The 23,170-nt window shown below is 42.1% G+C and overlaps 1 protein-coding gene across 4 annotated transcripts in view; it reads right to left on the reverse strand.

Annotated features, from left to right (window-relative positions):
* Window positions 1-23,170, reverse strand: part of GALNTL5 (polypeptide N-acetylgalactosaminyltransferase like 5) — a 70,723-nt gene that overhangs the window by 28,854 nt on the left and 18,699 nt on the right. For 2 of the 4 annotated variants that reach the window (XM_081799830.1, XM_081799831.1), the window contains 2 exons: window positions 15,164-15,263; window positions 2,016-2,182 (listed from right to left, as the gene is read on the reverse strand). In XM_081799830.1, coding sequence (XP_081655956.1) covers window positions 2,016-2,091 — 76 coding nt within the window. In that variant the 5' untranslated portion in view covers window positions 2,092-2,182; window positions 15,164-15,263. Of the gene's footprint in view, window positions 1-2,015; window positions 2,183-8,717; window positions 8,839-15,163; window positions 15,465-20,375; window positions 21,163-23,170 lie in introns of those variants that run through there. The other 2 variants (XM_081799829.1, XM_081799832.1) reach the window with 2 other exon arrangements.

The raw sequence follows: 23,170 nt of genomic DNA on the forward strand, positions 1-23,170 counted from the left end.
AGTTCGCATCGTTCTCCTAGAGCCCGCGTGAAACCACTGTGAACTAAAGCAGGAATGTGAGTATCCTGAGCCCCATCAGAGTACAGAACACCCTGTTTCCTGTGTGTGTTTGAGCTTCTGCACGGGTCAACCAGTAGCCTCCTTGGTGGAGCAGGTGAAGTCACAAACTAGGTGAACATGGATTGAGGAGGAGAAGTCACGGTATCTGGTCTAGCAGCACACCCAGATGTTGGCAATCAGTGGTGATTCCCCTGGTGCCTAGAGAACCTATGAGCGGTCACAGGGTGTGTCTCTGAACTCATGGCATGGTTCTGAAAGGCTTGGGGAGGTGTCCCATGGCCATCCTGGAACTGTATGTCCGTAGCAGGACCCTTGTCCTTGTAGGTGAGCAGTTAGAACTCCACAGTCTAGCAGAAGATCCCCTCCACCCCGTCCCCTGCCCAGCATGCGGCCAAATCTGCTGCTCAGTGCTACTGATCCCATTAGGAATCTGACCATCTCCACACAGCCCGTCCTGTGCACAATCGTAGAAACAGCGGCTCCTGAAGAAATAATGTTATGAACGGTAGTGCCTGGCCAACGTGTGAAATCCCTAAATGTAGCCGACATTAGCTTGAGCTATTTTCCACCTTCCACTTGATACACCTAAAGTCCCTTCCCCTCAGGTGAATCTCCTGGGATGTCCTGCCTGTTCATCTTCCTTCTGTCTCTCCTCATTTCCTTTCCCAGCCCACAGTGGGTCAGATTCACAGAGGAATAGGTTAACTTTTAGGCAGGAAACCTATCGAATACTGAAAATATTGCTTCCATGGGAAATGGACCCCATAGGGACCTGCAGACTCCAAGAAGCTTTTCATTAATCTGGGTCCCCCTGGCTTGCCTCGGGTTTATAATTCGGTTGTAAAAAGGACAACTCATTTCAAATGCCAAGTGCATTTAATCAGATTTTGTGCTAGTATCACAACTCTTTAAAACCAGTGAGCAGGGAGGAACATGCACTTGACTGCAGTTAGTGTGATTAGAATTCATTCATGGGGGGGTGCCTGGGTGGTGCAGTAGGTTGAGCTTCTGACTCTTGGTTTCAGCTCAGGTCTGATCTTAGTTTAGGGTCACGGGATCAGGCCCTACGTTGGTCTCCGCACTCGGTGCGGAGTCTGCTTGGGCCTCTCTCTCCCTCTCCCTTGCCTCTCCCCCCATTCTCTCTCTCAAATAAACAAATCTTTAAAAAAATTTCAAAAAAAAAGAATTATTTCCTGAGGAGGACTTGGGTCATGTCACTCCCCTGCATTAAGCCTGTAATAGCACTCCATTTCTCCAGAGAAAATTCCAACACAAGCTGTGTGGCCTTTTTTTTTTTTTTTTTAATTTTATTTATTTATTTATTTGACAGAGAGAGACACAGCTAGAGAGGGAACACAAGCAGGGGGAGTGGGAGAGGGAGAAGCAGGCTTCCCGCCGGGCAGGGAGCCCGAGGTGGGACTCGATCCCAAGACCCCGGGATCATGACCTGAGCCGAAGGCAGACGCTTAACTGACTGAGCCACCCAGGCGCCCCCCATGTGGCCTTTTTATAGCTGTGGTTTTCTGTCCACCCCCTCCCCCAATGCTATACTCATACATATACTACATAAAGTACAGGACTATTCCCACCTCACCACGTCACCTCTGGCCTCTGGGCCTTTACGGTGCTGTTGCCTCTGCCTAAAACACTTTCCTCCTCTCTCCATCTGGACAACTCAGACCTCAGTTTAGACGTCGCTTCTTCCTGAATGTCATCCGTGATCTCTGAAGACCAGGTTGGTGCCCCTACATTCAGCCACCTCAGAAGCGCTAACCACCCGTGAGCCCAACACCACAGGACAGGGACCGGCGTTTACATCCCCACCGGTGGACCAACAGCGCCTGCCTCGACACCCGCCGAATGTAAAATGTCTAGAAAGTGTAAAATCACGCAAGTGCCATCAGAGGTCGCACTGCCTTCAAAGCAGATGACAGGTGGATGGCGTTGTGTCTTACCAAAGTTGCTCATGTCATCTACCAAAATAATTTCTTCAAGGATGTGTTGTGGCGTGAGGTTTATGACACTAGACATGGTCCGAAACAAGGCGTTAAATTCCTCATTGTGGAAGCAAATAACCACACTGGCAGTGGGTAGGTTGGCTGGGTAATGTTTTTGAAGACACCTGCAGGCATAAATAAAAGGAAAGAAAAAACGATTTGGGGTCTCGCTGAAGCACTTTTCTTTATTTGCATTTTTTCTCTTTATTTCCTTAATTGATCATTATAATAAAGTGACACTACAGTTGAAAATACCAAAATTAAAATACAAAAGCTTCTTTAACTGCTTATGCTATTCTAATATTTTCTAAATCACTCCCTTCTTAATGTCAGCAATAATTGCTCTTCCCTGGAGACTCTGTTTTGGCCATCATAAGTCTATGTTGAACATAGTATAAACATGAATTATACCTATATTTTGGTTTCTATTATAAAAGTGTATTAATACACTTATACACATTGAAAGGTTCAAATTAACTTCATTGTACTATCTTCAAAGAAAATCTTGTGCTTTAGTTTGTTGTGGCAAAGAAATGCAGTGGATATGGTGTAATTGGATTTCTTCCAAGGATTTGACAAAAATGTGTTATTATTTTTGTGCACGAGAGAAAAAAACAAGAGCTGAATTCTAATGATATTAGTTATTAGCTATTAATTATTGTTTGAATTGCTACATGAGTTGGTTGTATTTTGAAATACTTTGGTTGTAAATGATAGGCCCACTGGAGCTAGCTTAAGCATAAGAAAGGGAAGTATATTGGAAAGGGACCCAAATGTCCCACAGGACGTAGTGACAGTTGTTCCGATGGAAACTTCAAGAATGACTGGAGGTAGAGGCTTGAAAGTCACCTGGACACTTGGTCCATTTCTGTTCTTGCCTTTACATCTGGGAATAATAGTAACTGTAACAACATCAGCCTACCTCATAGGTTGGGAGGGTTCAATGAATTAAAACGTCAGATGTTCAGAACAGGGCCTGGCAGATAGATAGAATCACACCAGGCTCATTATACAATTCTTATCCTCTCTCTGCAGCCTGGCTCATTTCCACTTCTTTATTCCACAGAGTGGGAAATGTGGCCAACATCAGCATATCTTATGGTCCAGCACCCAAGGAGAAACTGGTAAGACTTGCTTTTTCTCAAAAAGTCAGAGGTGAGGATTCACTGGCCCAGCCTGGCTCAGGTGCCCGTTGCTGGGCTAATGGACTGTGGCCAGCGAGTGGGGTCAAAATCGAAGTCACTATTCCCACTGCAACTTTGTGGAAAGAGAAGTGGGGCAGGAAATGCCAGTAAAGGAGGCGCTGGGTGGGGGCAAGCCTACAGGTATCCCACACAGACCCACAGCATATGCATGGGCAGATGTCACCATGGAAGCAGAGGGACTTCCCTAGTGAACACTTTTACCCAAGACTAGATGAAGATGTGCCTACCACGTAGATGCTGCCATCGTGCTCCGGGGAGTGGGACCAGGGAGAGGGCTGAGCGGCTGGGAAGGGAGCGGGGGGGAGCACATCCTACACATGTGGCTTCACAGAGACAAGTAGGAGAACGATCCACAGGCTTAAATTCCGGGAAGATCACTGAGTTCTCAAAGAGGAAGTAGGATGAGAGAGACGGGGTGGGGGACAATGAAAGGACAACACAAGAATGAGGGACACGATGGTCCAGGGTGAACTGGTGCTACTTAGGTCACATCTCTAGCATTATATCCAGTCCTGGGCATCTTTTTAAGAAAACTGTAGATAAACAGAGTCCCTTCGGAGGAATGAGACATTGATAGTGAAGGGGCCTGAGACTATGTCACACCAGGTCTCTTTAGGCCCCTGGGTGTATGAGTCTCTCCAAAATTAATTGATAAATGTTGCTGTGGTCTTTTCTGACCTAAACTTTTCTCACCTAAGTAAGCAGTTTTTCAGGGTAAAAGAAATTTGGACAAGGCCCAAGTTTGGTGGTCCTTGGTTAGCTGCTCTATTCTTTGCTGATCATACAGATCAACAAGAGTACAGTATAAAGCAGGACTATTGTGGGTTGAATTGTGTCTCCCCCAAATTCATACGTTGAAGTCTGAACCCCCAGTACCTCAGGATGTGGCCTTATTTGGAAATGGGATTGTTGCAGAAACGATGAGGGAGATGTCATTAAGGCGACCTAGGCCAATAGACTGGTGTCCTTGCAAAAAGGGAAAATTAGGGCACAGAGGCAGACACAGAGTGTATTGAGTAGGGAGGGAGGTTATTGGCTTACACACCTTGTGCACTAACACAGGAGAAAAAGCAATAGGACTGGGGGTATGTTGACTTGCCCCTTTTTGTGTTTTTTTTAATATATAAATGCCAGGTTTTCTGTGATTAACATTTAAAAGAAATCTGCATACTTATTAATTACAAAAGGCTAAATAATCATTTTACAGTGCAGCAACTTGACAGCTTCTGTTTCAGTCAAGTGATTGAAAATAATTTCACCCGCAGTCACTTCACTGGTAATGGGACAAATGGACATCAAGTGCCTCCTGATGCAGTGCTCTGAGGATGACACACAATCACGTCTATGGTATTCCTGCCAAAAAGCATGACCCGGATTTGATCGCAAGGTAACATCAAACTCAAACTGAAGAACATTCTAGAAAATAACTGGTTAGACCTCATGAAGGATAAAGACTTAGGAATGGTTTCAGATGAAAGAAAACCAAGGGCTTGGGAACACCACATGCAATCTGGGGTCTTGGGTTGGGTCCTTCCAGAAAAAGGACGCCAGTGGGGCAACTGTAAACATTTGAATCATGTCTGTAGATTAGCTAATGGTATTGTATCAAAGTTAATTTCCTGGTTTTGTTCATTGTTCTGGTTCTGAGGGTATGGAAGAGGTTAACATTTGGGGAATCTAAGAAAAGGCTATATAGGAATTCTTTGAGGTATTTTTGCAACCATTTTGTAAGTCTGAAATTATTTCAAAATTGAAAAGTTAAAAGATAAAAAATTAAATCAGAAGACCAAGCAACATAAAAAATGTACTCTTCAAATATCTGTATCAAATATTTCCATAGCTAGTGAAAACAATCATGTGAACTTTAAGGCACAGCTGAAATGGAAATCCCACTTAATGGAATAATAGGATTAGTATAACAATGGCTGAAAATCTGCTTGGACTCCAATAGTAGTTGAAATTTATTTTAAACACAAGTGTACCCTGTACATAATTGAATTTCCTATTAAATAAGTTAATATTCTGAATACTCAAACTTCCAAGTTCACTTCTCTCTTTGGACTGCCTCTCTCTAAAGTTTCTGGTTTTCCTAACAATCATGTGGATGGGGGAAAGGAAGTAAAGGTAGCTGCACTATTTTAGGAGATGAGATTTAGGGAGAAGAGTTGATTTTGTGGCAAGAAATTCATAGCTTACAGACATTCAAAAATATTGGCTTTCCTTTGTGGTAGTTCACTATCCAGTTAAGAAAAAAGTTGTCCCCAGGGGTACCTGGGTGGTGTTGTCAGTTAAGCTTTTGACTCTTGATTTTGGCTCAGGTAATGATCTCAGGGTCATGAGGTGGAGGTCTGGCGTCGGGCTCCACGCTCAGCGGGGAGTGTGCTTAGGATTCTCTCTTCCTCTCAATCTGCCCCTCCCTCCCCCTCAAATAAATAAATCTTTAAAAAAAAAAAGTTGTCCTCTAAATTAAATTCATATCATGTTCTATGGCTTGAATAAATTTAAATTCTTTTCCTTTGTGTCATCACATGTAAACACGATGTCCCTCGAATGTGCCTCATCTTAAGTGGTACTTAGCTACCTAGATGCTTTATTGATTCGTATATTTGTGGTTTGAAGTGTTCGTGTTACACACAAGTTGCAACAAGACACAGTGGGCCCCACTTTCTCCTGTTTCCTGGAGCTTGGATTTTGTCTCCGCGTTACTGGAAGATGCCTACATTCCTTAAGTGCTTCTCATTTAGTTAAGAGAGGGTGCCAACCCTCTTGAGCTGGAGCCCTCAGAACCACTGAGGCACATGCTACAACGTGAATGAATCTTGGAGACATTACGCTACGTGGAATAAGTCAGGCAAATACCGTATGATTCCATTTCTACGAGGTACCTAGAGTAGTTAATATTCACAGAGATAGAAAGTACAGGGGATCAGAGGGAGGAAAGAATGGTGAGTCCATGTTTAATGAAAAAGTTCTGGAGATGGGTGGTGATGATAGTTCTAAAACGATGTGAATGTACTCAATGCCACTGAATTGTACAGTTAAAAATGGTGAAAATGGTACATTTTACTTTATGTCCAGTTTACCACAAGTTTAAAAAAAGGCACCAACACAAATGAGAACAATGAGAAAAAGCAGATTTTGAATAAAAAAATAAGTAGCTGTCTGAAGCATTTTGTATAAGAAATATCCCTTTGGCCAAATTTAATAAAAAGATCTTATGGGCAACGCAATTCTTGTAAATCCCTAGAACACATTTGGTGCAACTGGGGAAGGTGTTCTCCACACTATAAACTCTAGAATTTTGAAATAGGCTCTTGAATTATCTGACTCCAAGTCCTAAAAACAGGAAAACTTCTAATATGCCAAAATTAAAATATGGTTAGTAACTGTTTATTTAAAAAACTAATATGTATTCACTGATAGACTTGTACACTGGAAAACTATAAGACATTAGTGAAAAGAAATTAAAGAAGACACAAACAAACAGAAAGATATTCTGTGCTCATAGATTGGAAGAACTTGACATTGTTAAGATGTCCATACCCAAAGCAATCTACAGATTCAGTGCAATCCATATCAAAATTCCAATGGTATTTTTCCTAGAAATAAAACAAAGAATCCTAAAATTTGTATGAAACCACAGAAAATGCTGACGAGGCAAAGCAATTTCGAGAAAACAAGAACAAAGCTGGAGGCATCACACTCTCTGATTTCAAACTCTATTACAAAGCTATGGTAATTAAAACAGTTTGGTATTGGCATAAAAACAGACATATAGATCAATAGAACAGAATAGAGAGTCCAGAAATAAAATCATGCATATATGATTAGTTAATTATGACAAAGGAGCCAAGAATATACAATGGGGAAAGGACAGTCTCTTCAATAAATGGTGATGGGAAAACTGGACAGCCACACGCAAAAGAATGAAACTGGATCACTATCTTACACCATACACAAAAATTAACTTGAAATAGATTAAAGACTTGAATGTAAAACCTGAAACCATAAATATCCTAGAAAAAAACAGAGGCTTTAAGCTTCTTGACATCAGTCTTGGTGATGATTTTTTGGATCTGGTACCAAAAGCAAAGGCAAGAAAAGTACAAATAAATAAGTGGGACTCCATCAAGCTAAAAAGCCCCCACAGAGCAAAGGAAATCATCAACAAAATGAAAAGGCATCCTACTGAATGCGAGAAAATCATATATCTGACAAGGGGTTTATATCTAAAATATATAAATAATTCATAAAACTCAATAGCAAACAAACAATTCAATTTAAAAATGGGCAGAAGATCTGAATAGATATTTTTCCAAAGAAGGCAGACAGATGGCCAACAGGTACATGAAAAGGTGCTCAACATCACTAATGATCAGGGAAATGCAAATCAAACCACAATGAGATATCGTCTCACACCTGTTAGGATGGCATTACCGAAAAGACAAGAAATAACAAGTGTTGAAGAGGATGTGAAGAAAAGCGAACCCTCGTGCACTGTTGGTGGGAATGCAAACTGGTGCAGCCACTGTGGAAAACAGCATGGAGGGTCCTCAAAAAATTAAAAATAGGGGTGCTTGGGTGGTTCAGTTGGTTAAGCATCTGCCTTCGGCTCAGGTCATGATCCCAGGGTCCTGGGATCGAGTCCCCCATTGGGCTCCCTGCTCAGTGGGGAGGCTGCTTCTCCCTCTCGCTCTGCCTGTCACTCTGCCTATCTGTGCTATGTCTCTGTCAAGTAAATAAATAAAATCTTTAAAAAAAATTCAAAAAGGGGCTAAGATAAGATCCAACGCTTTCAATTCTGGGTATTTATTTAAGAAAATGAAAACACTAACTCAAAAAGATACATGCACCCCTATGTTCACAGCAGCATTATTTATAATAGCAAGACATGGAAACAACCTAACTGTCCATCAGTGGATGAATGGATAAAGAAAAATGTGCTATTATATACACAATGGAATACTTTTCAGCATAAAAAAGAATGACATCTTTCCTGAGGGCATTACACTAAATGAAATAAGTCAGAGAAAGATAAATACCATATGATCTCACTTACATGTAGAATCTAAAAACAACCAACCAACCAAACCTCCAAAACCCAACCTCATAAATACAGAGGACAGACTGGTGGTTGCCAGAGGAAGGCGGTGGGCAAAACAAAGCTCTATTATAAAATAAGTAAGTCATGGGGGATATAATGTCCACAGGGTGACTATAGTTAATATTACTATACTGCTTATGTGAAAGTGGCAAAGAGAGTAGATCTTAAAAGTTCTCATCACACACACACAAATACCTTTTGTAACTATGCATGGTAGCCAATGTTATCTAGACTTATTGTGATGATCATTTGGCAATATATATAAATATCAAATCATTATGTTGTACACTGGAAACTAATATAATCTTATATGACAATTATACCTCAATAAAAAAATGAGGATTAACATACATTTTATTCCTGGTATCTGGCACATCTCTCTCACTGCCCAAGCTTTCACTGAGAATGGCATTAAATCCATATTTTAAAAATCCAGCAATATATTCTGGTTTTGAATAGTTAGAATCCTTACCTGCAAGAAAGGGTAATTACAGTTACCTAAGTACAAATTTACTCCCATCACTTTGATAAAGGATAATAAGAACAACCATATCCTGAATTCACTCTTTTTATAATGAGCCAGTCATTTTCCTGGAACCTACACTACCTCCAGATGATAAGGCTAAAATCAAAGCAGATTCCTTAGCAAAGTATGAAAAACAAGCTAGCCTTTGGATATTCAGTCTCTTTAGGGAAGGAAGTGCTTGGCCTCCTTGGTTCCATCATGATTCACAACTGTCGTGTGAAATAACTGTAACTGAGGGATTTAGGAAAGGTGGGAAAAGAGAGCTAAAACCCCTCTCCTGAAATTCCATTGCAGAGAATAAAACAAGATGCCAGAGGCCAACCCAAACATACCAGTCATAACAATTAATGAAGATGGAGTAAATTTCCTATTAAAAGATAAAAACTCTTAGATGTCAATGAAGAAACAAAATATAATCAGGAAAGATAAACAGCATGAACTAAAATGCTTAAAAGAATGGTCTAAGAACACAGGAGTCAAAATATCATTTAAAAAAGTACAGAATTCATTGGAAGGAGCATCTGGAAAGTCATTTTATACTCACAGTAAGAATAAGTCACAATAAAGACTAGATAAGAATTAGCTTGCAGACATCAAATATTGCTGCAGTAAAATACTTACATTAAAATCATTAGAAATATCAATATACATTGCCACAAATAAACAGTAATGGAATATTTTAAGAACAACTCTAAATCAGAGAGAAAGAAAGAATTTGATTAATGTAATTCATTATATTTCCTTAGTGGATTTATATTTTGCTTTGTTTTTGAAGAATAAACTTTCTTTTCCAATGCTTATGAAGTGCTTTCCAAAACAGATATAAAAGGCTCTATTATATATAAAAGGGATTCTCTTCAAGATGCAGTAACCCCATTTCCACTAGGCCCTCTTTCTTGCACCTGAGAAATCCTGGACATGACACAACAGATAAGGATAGGAGGTTCTCTGAAAGGTCGAAACGAGCAGGCAGATTCCTGAGGCAGACCTCAGGAAGGGAGGAAGGACATGGTGAGCTCCTGATTTCCCTGCTGCCTCCCATAAATCCCAGACAGAGGTCTGTAGAAGCCTCCAAGTAGAACCACCAATAGGCACACACACATAAAAACTCCAAGATAAGCCTGGTCCCTTTAGCCACACAGCCATGGCCGGACCTACTCTAGTCAAGTCAAGCAGCAGTGGGAGAACCACACCAACCCCTGTGGCTTCAGTGCAGTGGGCAGGGAGTGGGCGTTTCACCACACCCAAGGGAGCAGCAGGCAGTGATGTGGGGGGGTCCTGAGCAGAACCTACCCTTTTTGTCCCCCTTCCTGGCAGAAGCAGGCAAAGCTCTGATTACCTACACGGGTGGTGTGGGCAAGCTGAGCAGGGAGCTGGTCCTCCATAAGCTGGTCTGGGGGAAGCCGGTGGAACTCTGATTCTCCCCAAGATAGTGCCATGTCAATGGCATGCTGAGCCTCCAAACCCACATGGCAGCAACAAGGCTCAGCCAGGGGGTGAAAGGTGGGACTAGTCACACTCCACATACCCTCTGCCCCTCATGTCAGCAGGGCCCAGTGGAAAGCTAAACCTCTATCCCACCTGGTGGCAACAAGAGAGAAGCAGTTTACGCAAAGCTGGGTAGTGACACTGCTTCCTATCTCCTAACCCTGGTGTCCATGAGGCCTACTGGGGAGCCAACTCAGAGACAACAATTTCATGCAAGTCTATGCCCCATGTTACCAAAGGGGGAGCTGAACTTCCCCCAACACTCAGGGAGGCAGTGCACCTGCTCCCTGGTTGGTGGGGTGGTGTCCACAGGCCCAGCAGGAAGCCTAGAATACCCACCCACCCAACACTTGACCCTTGTGCTGCATCTCAGTAGGGGATGGCCTGCTAATAAAGAAGCTTAATTAGGACCCAGAGTTTCATAATATTCAAAACACCCAAAATACAACAGAGAATCCTTTGTCATACTAAGAACCAGAGATCTCAAACTGAATGAAAAGACAATCAAGAGGTGCCAACACCAAGAAGAACCAGAGGTCGAATGATCTGACCAGGATGTTAAAGCAGCCTTCATAAATGTGCTCAGAAACAAATGGGAAAGGGAAGATCTCAGCAAAGAAATAGAAGTTATAAAAAAAAAAAAAAAAAAGGAACGTATAGAACTAAAAACTACAATAGTCTAAATAAAAAATTCACGGGCAGGCTTAATAGCAGAGTGATGGCTGATCAATGGAATCCACCCAATCCGAACAACAGAGAAAACAAGAAAAAAAACAGTCTCAGGAACTTGTGTACCGACAACAAAAGAGCTGATCTTTGTATTATCAGAGCCCTGGAAAGAGAGGAGTCATAGTGGGACTGAGAAAGTACTCTCGGAAATAAGGCTGGCAACTTCCCAAATTCAATGAAAGCTGGACATCTATAGACTCAGGAGGCTGAGCAAACCCCCAAAATAGGATAAACCAAAGAAATCCATGGCAGGACACATCATAATTGAACTTCTGAAAACTGAAGACAAAGGACAACTCTTGAAAGCAGCCAGAGAGAAAAAACGCAGGACTCATAGAGGAACAATCTGAATGACTGGATTTCTCATTTGAAATCATGGAGGAGAGAAGAAGTGACAGAACATTTTTGAATGCTGAAAGGAAAGAACTGTCAACATCAAATTCTATACCCAGCAAAAATATCCTTTGGGAATTATGAGAAAACGAAGACACTCCCAAGTGAAGAAAAACTAAGAATTTGTGACTAGCAAACCCACCCTTAAAGAGCAGCAAAAGAAAGTTCTCTAAACAAGGAAATGGTAACAGAGGAGGGTTGGAACTTCAGAAAAGAAAAAAGAACATCAAAATGGATAAAAATAGGGGTAACTATGATAGACTCATTAAGAAACTCTCATGAGAGGGGCGCCTGGGTGGCTCAGTTGGTTAAGCAACTGCCTTCGGCTCAGGTCATGATCCTGGAGTCCCGGGATCGAGTCCCGCATCGGGCTCCCTGCTCAGTGAGGAGCCTGCTTCTCCCTCTGACCCTGCCCCCTCTCATGTACTCTCTCTCATTCTCGCTCTCTCAAATGAATAAATAAATCTTAAAAAAAAAAAAAAGAAACTCTCATGAGTTTCCTAAATCATATTTGACTTTTGAAGCCACAATTATAACACCATCTGATGTGGTGCTCAATACTGAAGACAATCATATTTTTAAATTGAGGAGGCTAAGGAACTGTTTACACTTTACTTGAAGAGGCAAAACATTGATTCAAGGAGACTGTGGTAAGTTATAGATGTATCGAGTAACACCTACAGCAACCACTAATAAAACCATACAAAGCAATCTTTTAAAAAACACTTTAAATAAATCAAGATGGAATTTTGAAAATGTTCAAGTAACTCACAGAAAGATAAGAGAAACAGAAGATTGAGAAACAGAGGAAATAAACAAAAAATAAATAAAATGGCTGAGAAACTCTGACATCAATAATTGTCTTAAATGCAAATGATCTAAATATACTAATTAAAAGCATAGATCAACAGAGTGGATTTAAAAAGTGTTCCAACAATATGCTATCTACAAGAAACTTACTTCAGTGAAACATAGGTAGATTGATAATAAAAGGACAGCAAAGGATGTATTTGCAAATATTACTCAAAAAAGCAGCTGCGGTGCCTGGATGGCTCGATCGATAGAGCATGTGACTCTTGATCTCAGGGTTTTGAGTTCAAGCCCCACTTTGGGCATGGAGCCTACTTAAAAAAAAGTAGGAGTGGCTATATTAATATTAGATAAAATAGATTTCAGAGCAGAGAAAATTAGTAGAGACAGAGACATTACCTTACAATAAAGATTCAGTGCACCAGTGAGACATAATGATTTCAAACAGAAACACGTCAAAAAACAGTCTCAAAATACATGAAGCAAAAACTAATAGAGATAAAGTAGAACCTGACAAATCCACAATTATAGCTGGGGTCTTCAACACCCTCTCCTAGCAACTGACAGAACTACTAGCCAAAACCTCAGCAAGGACATAGAAGAACTGAACAGTACGGTAAACCAACAGGATCTAGTTAATGTGTACGTAAAGACTACTGCACCCACAATAGCAAATACACTGTTTTTCCAAGTGTGCATGGAGCAGTCACCAGAGACGGACCATATTCTGGATCATAAAGCAAATCTCAAAAAACCTAGAAGAATTGAAATCATACAGAGTATATTTTCTGACTATAATGGAATCAAATTGGATGTCAGTAGTAGACAGTAGAAAATTACTAGATTCTGAAATTAAACAATCTACTTCCAAATAATCCAAAGAGAAAGTCTCAAAGGGAATATAAAAATATAGAGTACTGAATGAAAATGAAAATTCAACATATCAAAATATGTGCCATACAGCTGAAGCCATATTATAAGATGTCAATTCTCCCCAAATTGATTTATAGAGCCAATGCAATTCAAAATACCAGCAGTCTCTTTTGAAGAAATTGACAAACTGTTTCTAAAACCCATCCGAACAGGGGCGCCTGGGCGGCTCAGTCGTTAAGTGTCTGCCTTCGGCTCAGGTCATGATCCCAGCGTCCTGGTATCGAGCCCCGCATCGGGCTCCCTGCTCGGCGGGAAGCCTGCTTCTCCCTCTCCCACTCCCCCTGCTTGTGTTCCCTCTCTCGCTGTGTCTCTCTCTGTCAAATAAATAAATAAAATCTTTAAAAAAAAAAAAAAAAAAAAAAAAACCCATCCGAACAATCTAACGACCTAGAATAACCAAAACAATTTTGGAAAGAGTGAGAATAGAATTCAGAAAGAGACCCAACAAAAACAGTCAGCTGATTTTTGAAAGGTGCCAAGATGAAAAAAGGGAGATTTTTTTCAAGAAATGATGCTGGACAAAATGGATATCCACACAGGAAAAAATGAACATTGATCCTTACCTCCCATCACAGAAATTCACTCAAAATGGACCATGGTCCTAATGTAAAATGTAAAGTAAAACCTAAAATCTAAAATTTCTAAAAGAAAACACAGAAGGGAATCTTTGTGAACTTGAGGTAGGCAAAGGTTACTTCAATAAAACATAAAAAAACATGAACCATACAAGAAATTGGGATGAAATGAACATCAAAATTTAAAATTTTTCTTCTTGAATAACATCATTCAAAAGAGAATAAAAAATGTACAGTATGGAGACTATGGTTAACAATACGATATTGCATATTGAAAGTTGCCAACACAGATCTCATCACAAGAAAAAAAAATTGTAACTGTGTGTGATGGATGTTAACTAAACTCACTGTGGTGATCATTTTGCAATATAGACATGTATCAAATCATTCTGCTGTACTTCTAAAATTAATAAGGTCTTATATGTTAATTATGTCTCAATTTTAAAAAGGAATAAAAAGACAAGGCACAGACTTGTACAAAATATTTGCAATTCACATATCAAAGGACTTGAATCCAAAATACATTTGAAAAAATCTTAAAAATCAAAAGACAAACATCCCGATTTAAAAATGGACAAAGGACTTGAAGAGACACTTTACAAAAGAAGATATATGGGTGGCCATTAAACACATGAAAAGGTGCTCAAAATCATTAGTCATCAGGGAAATGCAAATTAAGGCCACAATGGTACCATTACTTACCCATTAGAATAGCTAAAATCTAAAAAGCTGACCTTGTCAAATGTTAGTAAAGATTTGGAGCAAAGGGATTCTCATACACTGCCAGAGGGTGTATTAAATGGCATAGCTATCTTGAAAACATGTTGTCATTTTCTTTAAAGTTAAGCATATACCTACAGTACATTCCATCTGTCCCAAACCTAAGAGAAATAAAATATGTCCATACAAAGACTTATAATCCATATTCACGGCAGCATTGCAATTCATTAGGAGTATCTACAAACACATTAAAAATACATAATAGTGTATTTTGCTAGAGATCATACATAAAGGAAGGGAAGAAAGATATCTATCAACTCAGATTAACTACCACCTCTGAGGGTAAAGGGAGTAGAAGGAAGGGGGTGAAGTTTTTAATGGTACCTATTAACATTTATTTCTGTGAAAAAACAACACTTTCTGAAATAAATATAGCAAACTATATTAAAAATTGTTAAATTTAGGTGATACATGCCTGTTTCACTATTTTCTGTATATATGCAAAATATTTTATAATTTAAAAACTGAATTGCTCTAAGACATTCTTTGCCTCTTCCAAATATTAAATGTATGGTATATTTCCCCCTTAAAATAAGGCTAATAGAGAAAATCAAAATACTTACCCGATTTTAAAAAGGTTTGGTATTCTGCAGTTTCATCTTCGTCAGGCCTTTCAAATCTTACACGTGATCTTGGGATTAGCTTGTTGTCATGGGTAATTTGCTGTTGCAATTTTTTTCCAAGGGACCAAATTAAAGCAGGCCCCTGGGGTTTCTTCTCCAAGTTGCTTACATGATTATGGTGAATATATATATACAATAGAGCTGTCCAGATCCCAAATGTCAAGGATCCATAGAATAAACACTGAAATATGACACCTCTCATTGTAAACCTAGCATTTTTGAAGGTCCATTTTTAAATTTCCTAAGTCAGAAGAATTTAAGAGAAACTATATTAGATATCTCAATGATTTATAGATCATCTACTTGGCTTAAATTCAATTTTCAGTGTCTTAAGAACAGGATCATTTTGATATGTATTTACCCATATACTTGGATGAGATAAAGTATATCTTGTTTTTTATTAGTGAAAACTCTTAAAACTGATATTCAGAAGATCACTTAACATCAATACACATCCTTATGAAACATACACTCATTTAAAGTAATTGCCACACACTCCTGAGCCTACAGCTAAAGGAAATATAGTGAAAGCAGGTTTACTCATCCCTTATTCATGCTCAACCCATCTTGAAGTGTTAACCTAAATCTCTACTTTTAAAAATCTGATTAGACACCAATTCAAAAATATAAAAAAGCACAGTTCACATGCTGGAAGGAAAGTGGGCAATGATAACTGGTACAGCACTGATGGGACTATGAAATGGTACCACCATTTTAGCAGTTATCTAGTTCAGGGGAATTTAAGCAAATGGTATGCTGATGCATTTCTATGCCTAGGAACACGCCCTGAAGAGACTCTCACATGTATCATGAGATCTGTGCAAGAATGTTTACTGCACCGGGGCGCCCGGGTGGCTCACCCGGTTAAGCATCTGCCTCCAGCTCAGGTCAGGATCTCAGGGTCCTGGGATGGAGTCCTGCCTGGGGCTCCTTGCTCAGCGGGGAGCCTGCTTCTCCCTCTGCCTCTGCCCCTCCCCCTGCTCATGCTCTCTCTCTCTGACAAATAAACAAATAAATCTTAAAAAAAAAAAAAGAATTTACTGCAGTAATGTTTGTAGTCGAAACTACATGCAACTCAAGTTTCCCTCAATAGGAGAATTAATAAAGTGAACTATTCCCTCAACACAGGAAACAGATCAACTGGAGCTACACGTATCAATATTGTAAACACAATAACGTCGCACAAAAAACCAATCAGGGTGTGATGCATGTTTTCCATGCATATGGAAAACATGAAAAGCAGCGCAACTGTTTATGGATACACCTGTATGCAGCAAATGTTGGGGAAAACCCATGCAGGCAAATGGTATACCAAATTTAGGATGTGATTACTCCCGGGGGGAGGGCACTGGGAAGAGGGAAGGGCTCCTACTGTGTTCTTAACACTTATTTTTTTTTTAATCTCTTAAGTAAATATGGCAAAATTATAAGGTTTGATAAAGCTTGATGATGTGTCCACAAGTGTTCATATTTTTCTCTATATTTCCCTTTTGTTGGAAATATTTCCTAATTTATCAAAAAGGAAAAGTCTTGAGAAGCTTCCTTTAGAGATGAGAGATTGAAAATGTGTGTCTGTGGGCGCCTGGGTGGCTCAGTCGTTAAGCGTCTGCCTTCGGCTCAGGTCATGATCCCAGGGTCCTGGGATCGAGTCCCACATCGGGCTCCCTGCTCGACAGGAGGCCTGCTTCTCCCTCTCCCACTCCCCCTGCTTGTGTTCCTGCTCTCGCTGTCTCTCTCTCTCTCAAATAAATTAAAAAAAAAAAAAAAGAAAATGTGTGTCTGTGCCTCTCCCCTTGACTCAATTGTGAATAAAAACAAATCTAAAAACTCCCCTGGGAAAAGAGTGGTAGAGGGAAGCTCAGTGCACTTGAGATTTCAACACAGGTTTGGAAGACTGGAAGCTGCTGGACATGAGGTAACAAGCAGGAAGCCGGAGGAAGCCAGGACCCCACGCACACAGGGAAGGGACTCTGAGGTGGAACCCCAGGGCAGCCGGGGCCCTGGAGGTGCAGGCAGGTCAGATGCAGAGTGGGGAGGCTTCAGGAAGACCACATGTTTATACACACAGCAGTCAGCTCTCTTCACCCCTCCCTGTGCCTTAAAATCAAGATGGGAGCGTGGCAATTTCTTCTCTGCAGACATGGGACTGAGGAGGCTCAGCCTCTACAGAGGGAAGGTCAGGGCTGAAGTCAAGGGGGTCCCCTGGATCCAGAGGGTTTGATCACCCTGCCCACTTCCCCATCTCACACACAGGCTCCTGGCAGCCAGGTCGCTACACCTGAGGTAGGAGACAGGAGAATTGTTCTATGGTGAGAAGATAGGTCCCCCACATTGAAATGGAGTGCCCAACAAAGCAGCCAGCCCCGTGTGTCACTTGAAGATAGCGCACCTGTGGCCGTGGTCAGAGATTCCCATCAGTGGGTTAGTGTCTCGTTTTTCAACTGGAAGAGAATGCTGTTATGCTCTGAGTTGTGTCCTTCCTAAAATCATATGTTGAAGTACTGGCTCCTAAAAAGACCCTATTTGGAGATAGGGTCTTTAAAGAGGTAACTGAGTTTAAATGAGGCCACAAGGGTGGGCTGTAATCCAACTGGACCGGTGTCCCTGTAAGAGGAGGAAGAGACACCTGGGGTGCATGCCCAGAGGAAAAGCCATCTGCAAGCCAAGGAGAGAAGCCTCAGAGGAAACCAGCCCTGCTGGCACCTTGATGTTGAACTTCCAGCCTCCAGAATGGAGGGAAATAAATTCTGTTGTTTAAGCGCCGCCTGTCCCCCACCCCCAGTCTGTGGCTCTTTGTTATAAGAGCCCTAGCAAACTGATACAAATGCCAAGGATCGACCTAGGCATTTGAAGAAAGCCTCCAGAAAGAGGGAAAATACACATAGAACCAGGAAAGGGGAACAAATAAATAAGAGCTTTAAAAAAATCAAAACACTGGTTTTGATTGCTCACAGAGAGTCAAAAAGATACTACACCCATAAAACCAGCGAAGCAGGCTATGATATAGAAAACATTACAGAACAAAAAAAGGTTGCTGAAACCTAAAACATGATTGGGAAAACTAAAAAAAAATTATTGGAAGGTTGGAAAATAGTGTGAAAGGAATATTCTGGAAGGCATAACAAAATGACATAAGGGAAAACATAAGAAAAAATGGAGAGATGTGGTATTTCATTCTAGGAGGTATAACATCTAACTAGTAAAAAGAGTTCCAAAAGGTGATCAGAGAAAAATGGAGAACAGGAAATTATTAAATAAGTAATATGAATATTTTCCCCAGAACTAAAAGGGCTCACAAAATGCCCAATGCAATGAACGTAAAAGTATCCTAAAAGCTTCCAGGTGCAGAAGAAACGGTTGACATACAGGAGGAGTTTCAGAAGAATATCAAACTTCTCAACAAAAACACTGGGTTCTTATTTCTTTTAAAGATTTATTTATTTATTTGAGAGAGAGAGAGCGCACAAGCTGGAGGGAGAGAAAATCTCAAGCAGACTTCCTGCTGAGTGCAGAGCCCAATGCAGGGCTCAATCTCACAACCCTGAGATCACGAACTGAGCCGAAACCAAGAATCAGAGGCTTAACCGACTGAGCCACAGAGGCGCCCCAACGCTGGGTTCTTAAAGACTATAGAGAAATGGCTTCACAATTCTAAGTTAAATGGTATTTCACCTAGAATTCTTTAGTCAAATTTTAATTAAGCTTGAGAGAAGAATAAAGATATTTTCAGATCTGTAAAGGACTCAGAAAGAATTACACTCCATGTATTCTTTTTGGGGAGACTACATGTGGATTGCAAATGCCAACAAAACAAAGAGTAAACAAAGAAGACATGGCCCAGGGTGGTGGATCCAACCCAGGAGAGAGGCAGAGATGGCCCCAGAGGGTGGCTGAGCTGGGGGGGCCCTGGAAGGCGGTTGTCCACATTGGAAGAGGCTATAGTGAACTCTGGCACTCCACCCCTCCCCAAAAATGAGATGGGTCAAAAGAATATCAGATTTGATAGATGATATGGGGTGGGGAAATGCAAGTAGATGACTTATCTGATGCTAAAAATTAAGGAATGATATTTGTAGAGTGATGTAACACACTGGCTATAGATTCATAAGGAAAATAAGATTCTAAAAAATGGAAGTCATGTAAGAAAAATGAAGTTGATATGTGAAATAAGCCAAGAAGTAGAAGTCTAAAAATATTATTTAAAATATGAAGGCAACTGTCCTACAAAATATATTAAAAGAGTTGAAAGTCATTGCTTTGGGGGAGTTGTACTGAGGATTAGGGTGGAAACTGGGAAGGGGCCTGCTGACTCTATAAGATTTTGTTTTTATTTTAGGCTTTATTTTTTAATGTATGCATTACTTTAACAAAAAATTAAAAATGGAGATTACACACAGTACCTATCAAATGGCAACCATGCTTGTAAACACATGCATAGAGCAGCCCCTTCTCTCCCACCCCAACCCTTTAAATAACATGACAGCCTGGTGGCGGAAGAGGGAATCAAGGATATGAGCCTCGGAGCTCTCCAGTATCACCCTCTTTCTAGGAGCCTCTGGTGTGGGTCCTCTTCACGCTCTGATTCTTCCAAGTGTCTTCCTGCATCTGACCATTTTGTATTGTCTCCCATTTTTATCCGATTTCTCTGACTGGAGGAAAGAGTCTGGCTTCCAGTTTTGACCTTAGGCATGCACTAGGAACAAGCCTGCATACGCGCTCTAGCTCTTACTGCCTTTTTTTTTTTTTTTTTTTAGAGTGAGAGAGAGCACCAGAGCGGGGTGAGGGGCAGAGGGGCAGAGGGAGAAGCAGACTCCTTGCTGAGCAGGGAGCCCGATGTGGGGCTCATCCCAGGATCCTGGGATCATGACCTGAGCCCAAGGCAGACGCTCAACCACTGGGCCCCCGGCTCTTACTGCTCTTGTTCACAGAAGAGACCATTCCTGCCCCACAGAACCCAGTACTCTCAACAAGTGCATGGCGTCAAACCACCAGGGCAGCACCTTGCCCCCAAAGAGACCCGAACACACCTGGATACAATGTCTTATCCAGTGGTGCTGTGTGGTGCCACTAGATCATACCTTGGGGCTGGGGCGCCCATTCCACCCTACTGCCCCGAGTACTGGCTCGCGGCCGCGTCCCTTCCCTGACCTACCTTTGGTGGGGCAAGCTGCTTTGCCCTAGGTTCCGCCTCCCCGAGAGAACTCATGTTTAAAGACTGCCTTGTTTCAACTTGGGATGACTCTGAAGACCCATCCAGCCCAGAGCTGCCCATGGGACTGATAGAAGTCCCTCCTGCAACCTCATCACAGTCTAGCCTCTTTCTCTTGTGAAAATAAAAGAAAATCTCCTTTAGAAGGGAGTCAGGAGGCCGCAGGGGGAGCTCTCCTGCCCGGCACTCCTTGTCAACTGCTGACCCAACAGGAAAAGAGGCACCTTGTAGGGATAGTATTTTACGTATCCCAGCAAGAGGAAGGAAAGTTTCCTCCTCCCCTGGCCCAGCCAATGAGGTTCTGTGACCATAGCCCAGCCAATGAGGGACAGTCACAGCTCAGCCAATGAGGAACTGTAACTACAGCCCAGCCAATGAGGGACAGTCACAGCTCAGCCAATGAGAGACTGACTACAGCCCAGCCAATGAGGGACAGTCACCGCTCAGCCAATGAGAGACTGACTACAGCCCAGCCAGTGAGGGACAGTCACAGCTCAGCCAATGAGGAACTGTAACTACAGCCTAGTCAGTGAGGGACAGTCACAGCTCAGCCAATGAGAGACTGACTACAGCCCAGCCAATGAGGGACAGTCACTGCTCAGCCAATGAGGGACTGTGATACGGCCCAAATGAACTTTTTATTACCGCCCTCTCAACATCCCCTTTATTCTGTAAAAGACCATTCTTCTGTTTGTTCTGCAGACTTGCCTAAGATTATGCTATAGCGTTCTTGTCCTGGGTTGCAAGTCTCTGCTATTCCTCAAACCCATTTTTGCTGGCAAAATAACTGGTGGTCTTATTTTTAAGGTTAACACTCTGCTTGACCCAGTTTCCTTCACTTGCAGATGTTGGCTCCCAAACCCATGCCAATAAAGTACCTGCATGCAAATCTCCGTCTCTGAGCCTGTTTCCTAAGGAACTGGAGCTACAACAGTTGGTAGTGGGGGTGGTCCTGGGAAACAGACACCAAAATGGGATTTGGGGTCTGGATCACCCCTAGCCGCCTGGCCCTTAAGACCCCATTGCTGGTGGGAAGGCGGTGCTCTGACAGCCGCTGGTGGGCTGAAGCAGTGCGCTTTGTCCAACTTCACTGGTGGGGAACTGGAATGGAATACTGGTGGAAAGGAACGTTCTGGCTGGAGCATTTGAGAGATGGGGCAGGGAGTACTAAATATAAAAACCGTGGAATCGGGGGCCTGGGTGGCTCAGTCGGTTAAGTGTCTGCATTTGGCTGGAGTCATGATCTCTGGGTCCTGGGATCCTGCCTGTGTAGGGCTCCCTACTCAGCGGGGAGTCTGCTTCTCCCTCTCCCTCTGCTCCTGCTCGTGCGCTCTCTCTCTCCCAAATAAATAAAATTAAAACACACACACACACACACACCAAAAAAACCTGTGGGATTAAAATGGCTGCTGTTGGATGCTACGGATGCATTTGAGAAAGGCAATGAAAGGCTGAGGGTGATTAGTCCCCACTTGAAGGCGAACTTTCAATCCGGCCTCCTTAGCGACACATAAAGAGACACTCATCTACGTGGGAAGGGCAGAGAAAGCTGAGAACCGAGTGCAGGGCTTGGTGGTAAGGGAAGGTGGCTTCTCAGATCTGGCTCTTCTGTCCAGGGAGAGAGGGAGGCGCCGAGACTCGGGATGGGGGTGTATGGGTGGAGGGCCACGGGGCCCCACCCTCTGGGCCTATAGGAATGGCCCACTCACCCCTGTTAAAGGCCAGCTCTGCTCCTTTGCTTGAGGATACTTCACAAGCAACACATGCCCTCCCTCCGGGCCACCCCTCCCCCTACCCAGTCCCCTCCTGGCCACCTGATCAATAACTAGGGTCAAGTTACAGCATAGCCTGGCTGGGAAGGTGCTGGGCCCAGCTCAGGGAGGAAAGAAAGTGTCCCCAAGGAACTGCAGAACCACCCCCCCTCGCCCCCCTAGGCATCAGGACTCGATGGAATCAGGGGCCTGTGCATGGGCTTAGTCCTGAGGATCCTAGATCAAGGGAGGCGGTATAAAACTGGATTGGGTGTTTATTCATATTGGAGCATTCCAAGACATAGGCTTTTACACCCTGACAAAATTGGACAAATTACACTTTAAAAAAGAAATCTTTGGGGTGCCTGGGGGACTCAGTCAGTTAAGTGTCTGCTTTTAGCTCAGGTCATGATCCCAGGGTCCTGGGATTTGAGCCCCTCATCGGGCTCCCTGCTCAGCGGGGAGCCTGCTTCTCCCTCTCCCTCTGCCTGCCACTCCCCCTGCTTGTGCTCTCTCTCAAATAAATAAATAAAATCTTTAAAAAATAAAAATGAAATCTTTGATTATGCAAAGAAAAAGTGTCAAATGTTTAAGAGGAGAAGGTAGCCTCTAACTGGGGGAAATGGATGGATTAAAATGAGTGGGAAGAGAATGAAGCTGGTTAACTTCTATTACCACCACTACTTCTGATAAATGTCACCTGCTGAGACTGTTTTAACTTCCACCAAACACCAAAAGCAATTAGAAACTAAGGAAGAAAGTAAGCGAGGGGAGGCACCCAAATTGAATGGACAACATATGCATGTGGGTTCATGATAGGGTTAGTGCTGGAGAAGGAAATAAATCCATATTCTCTAGGAGGATTCTATATTAAGAAAATTAAGGAAATTCTCTACATGTGAACACTTAGGAAAATTACCCTCATCCAATTTTTTTATTTTTACGAATGTAAGTTTTCTTATACTACAGTTTCTTAAAGCAGAGCTC

The sequence above is a fragment of the Leptonychotes weddellii genome, chromosome 12, assembly GCF_054177405.1.
Source record: "Leptonychotes weddellii isolate Sample4059 chromosome 12, ASM5417740v2, whole genome shotgun sequence".
Lineage (NCBI taxonomy): Eukaryota > Metazoa > Chordata > Mammalia > Carnivora > Phocidae > Leptonychotes > Leptonychotes weddellii.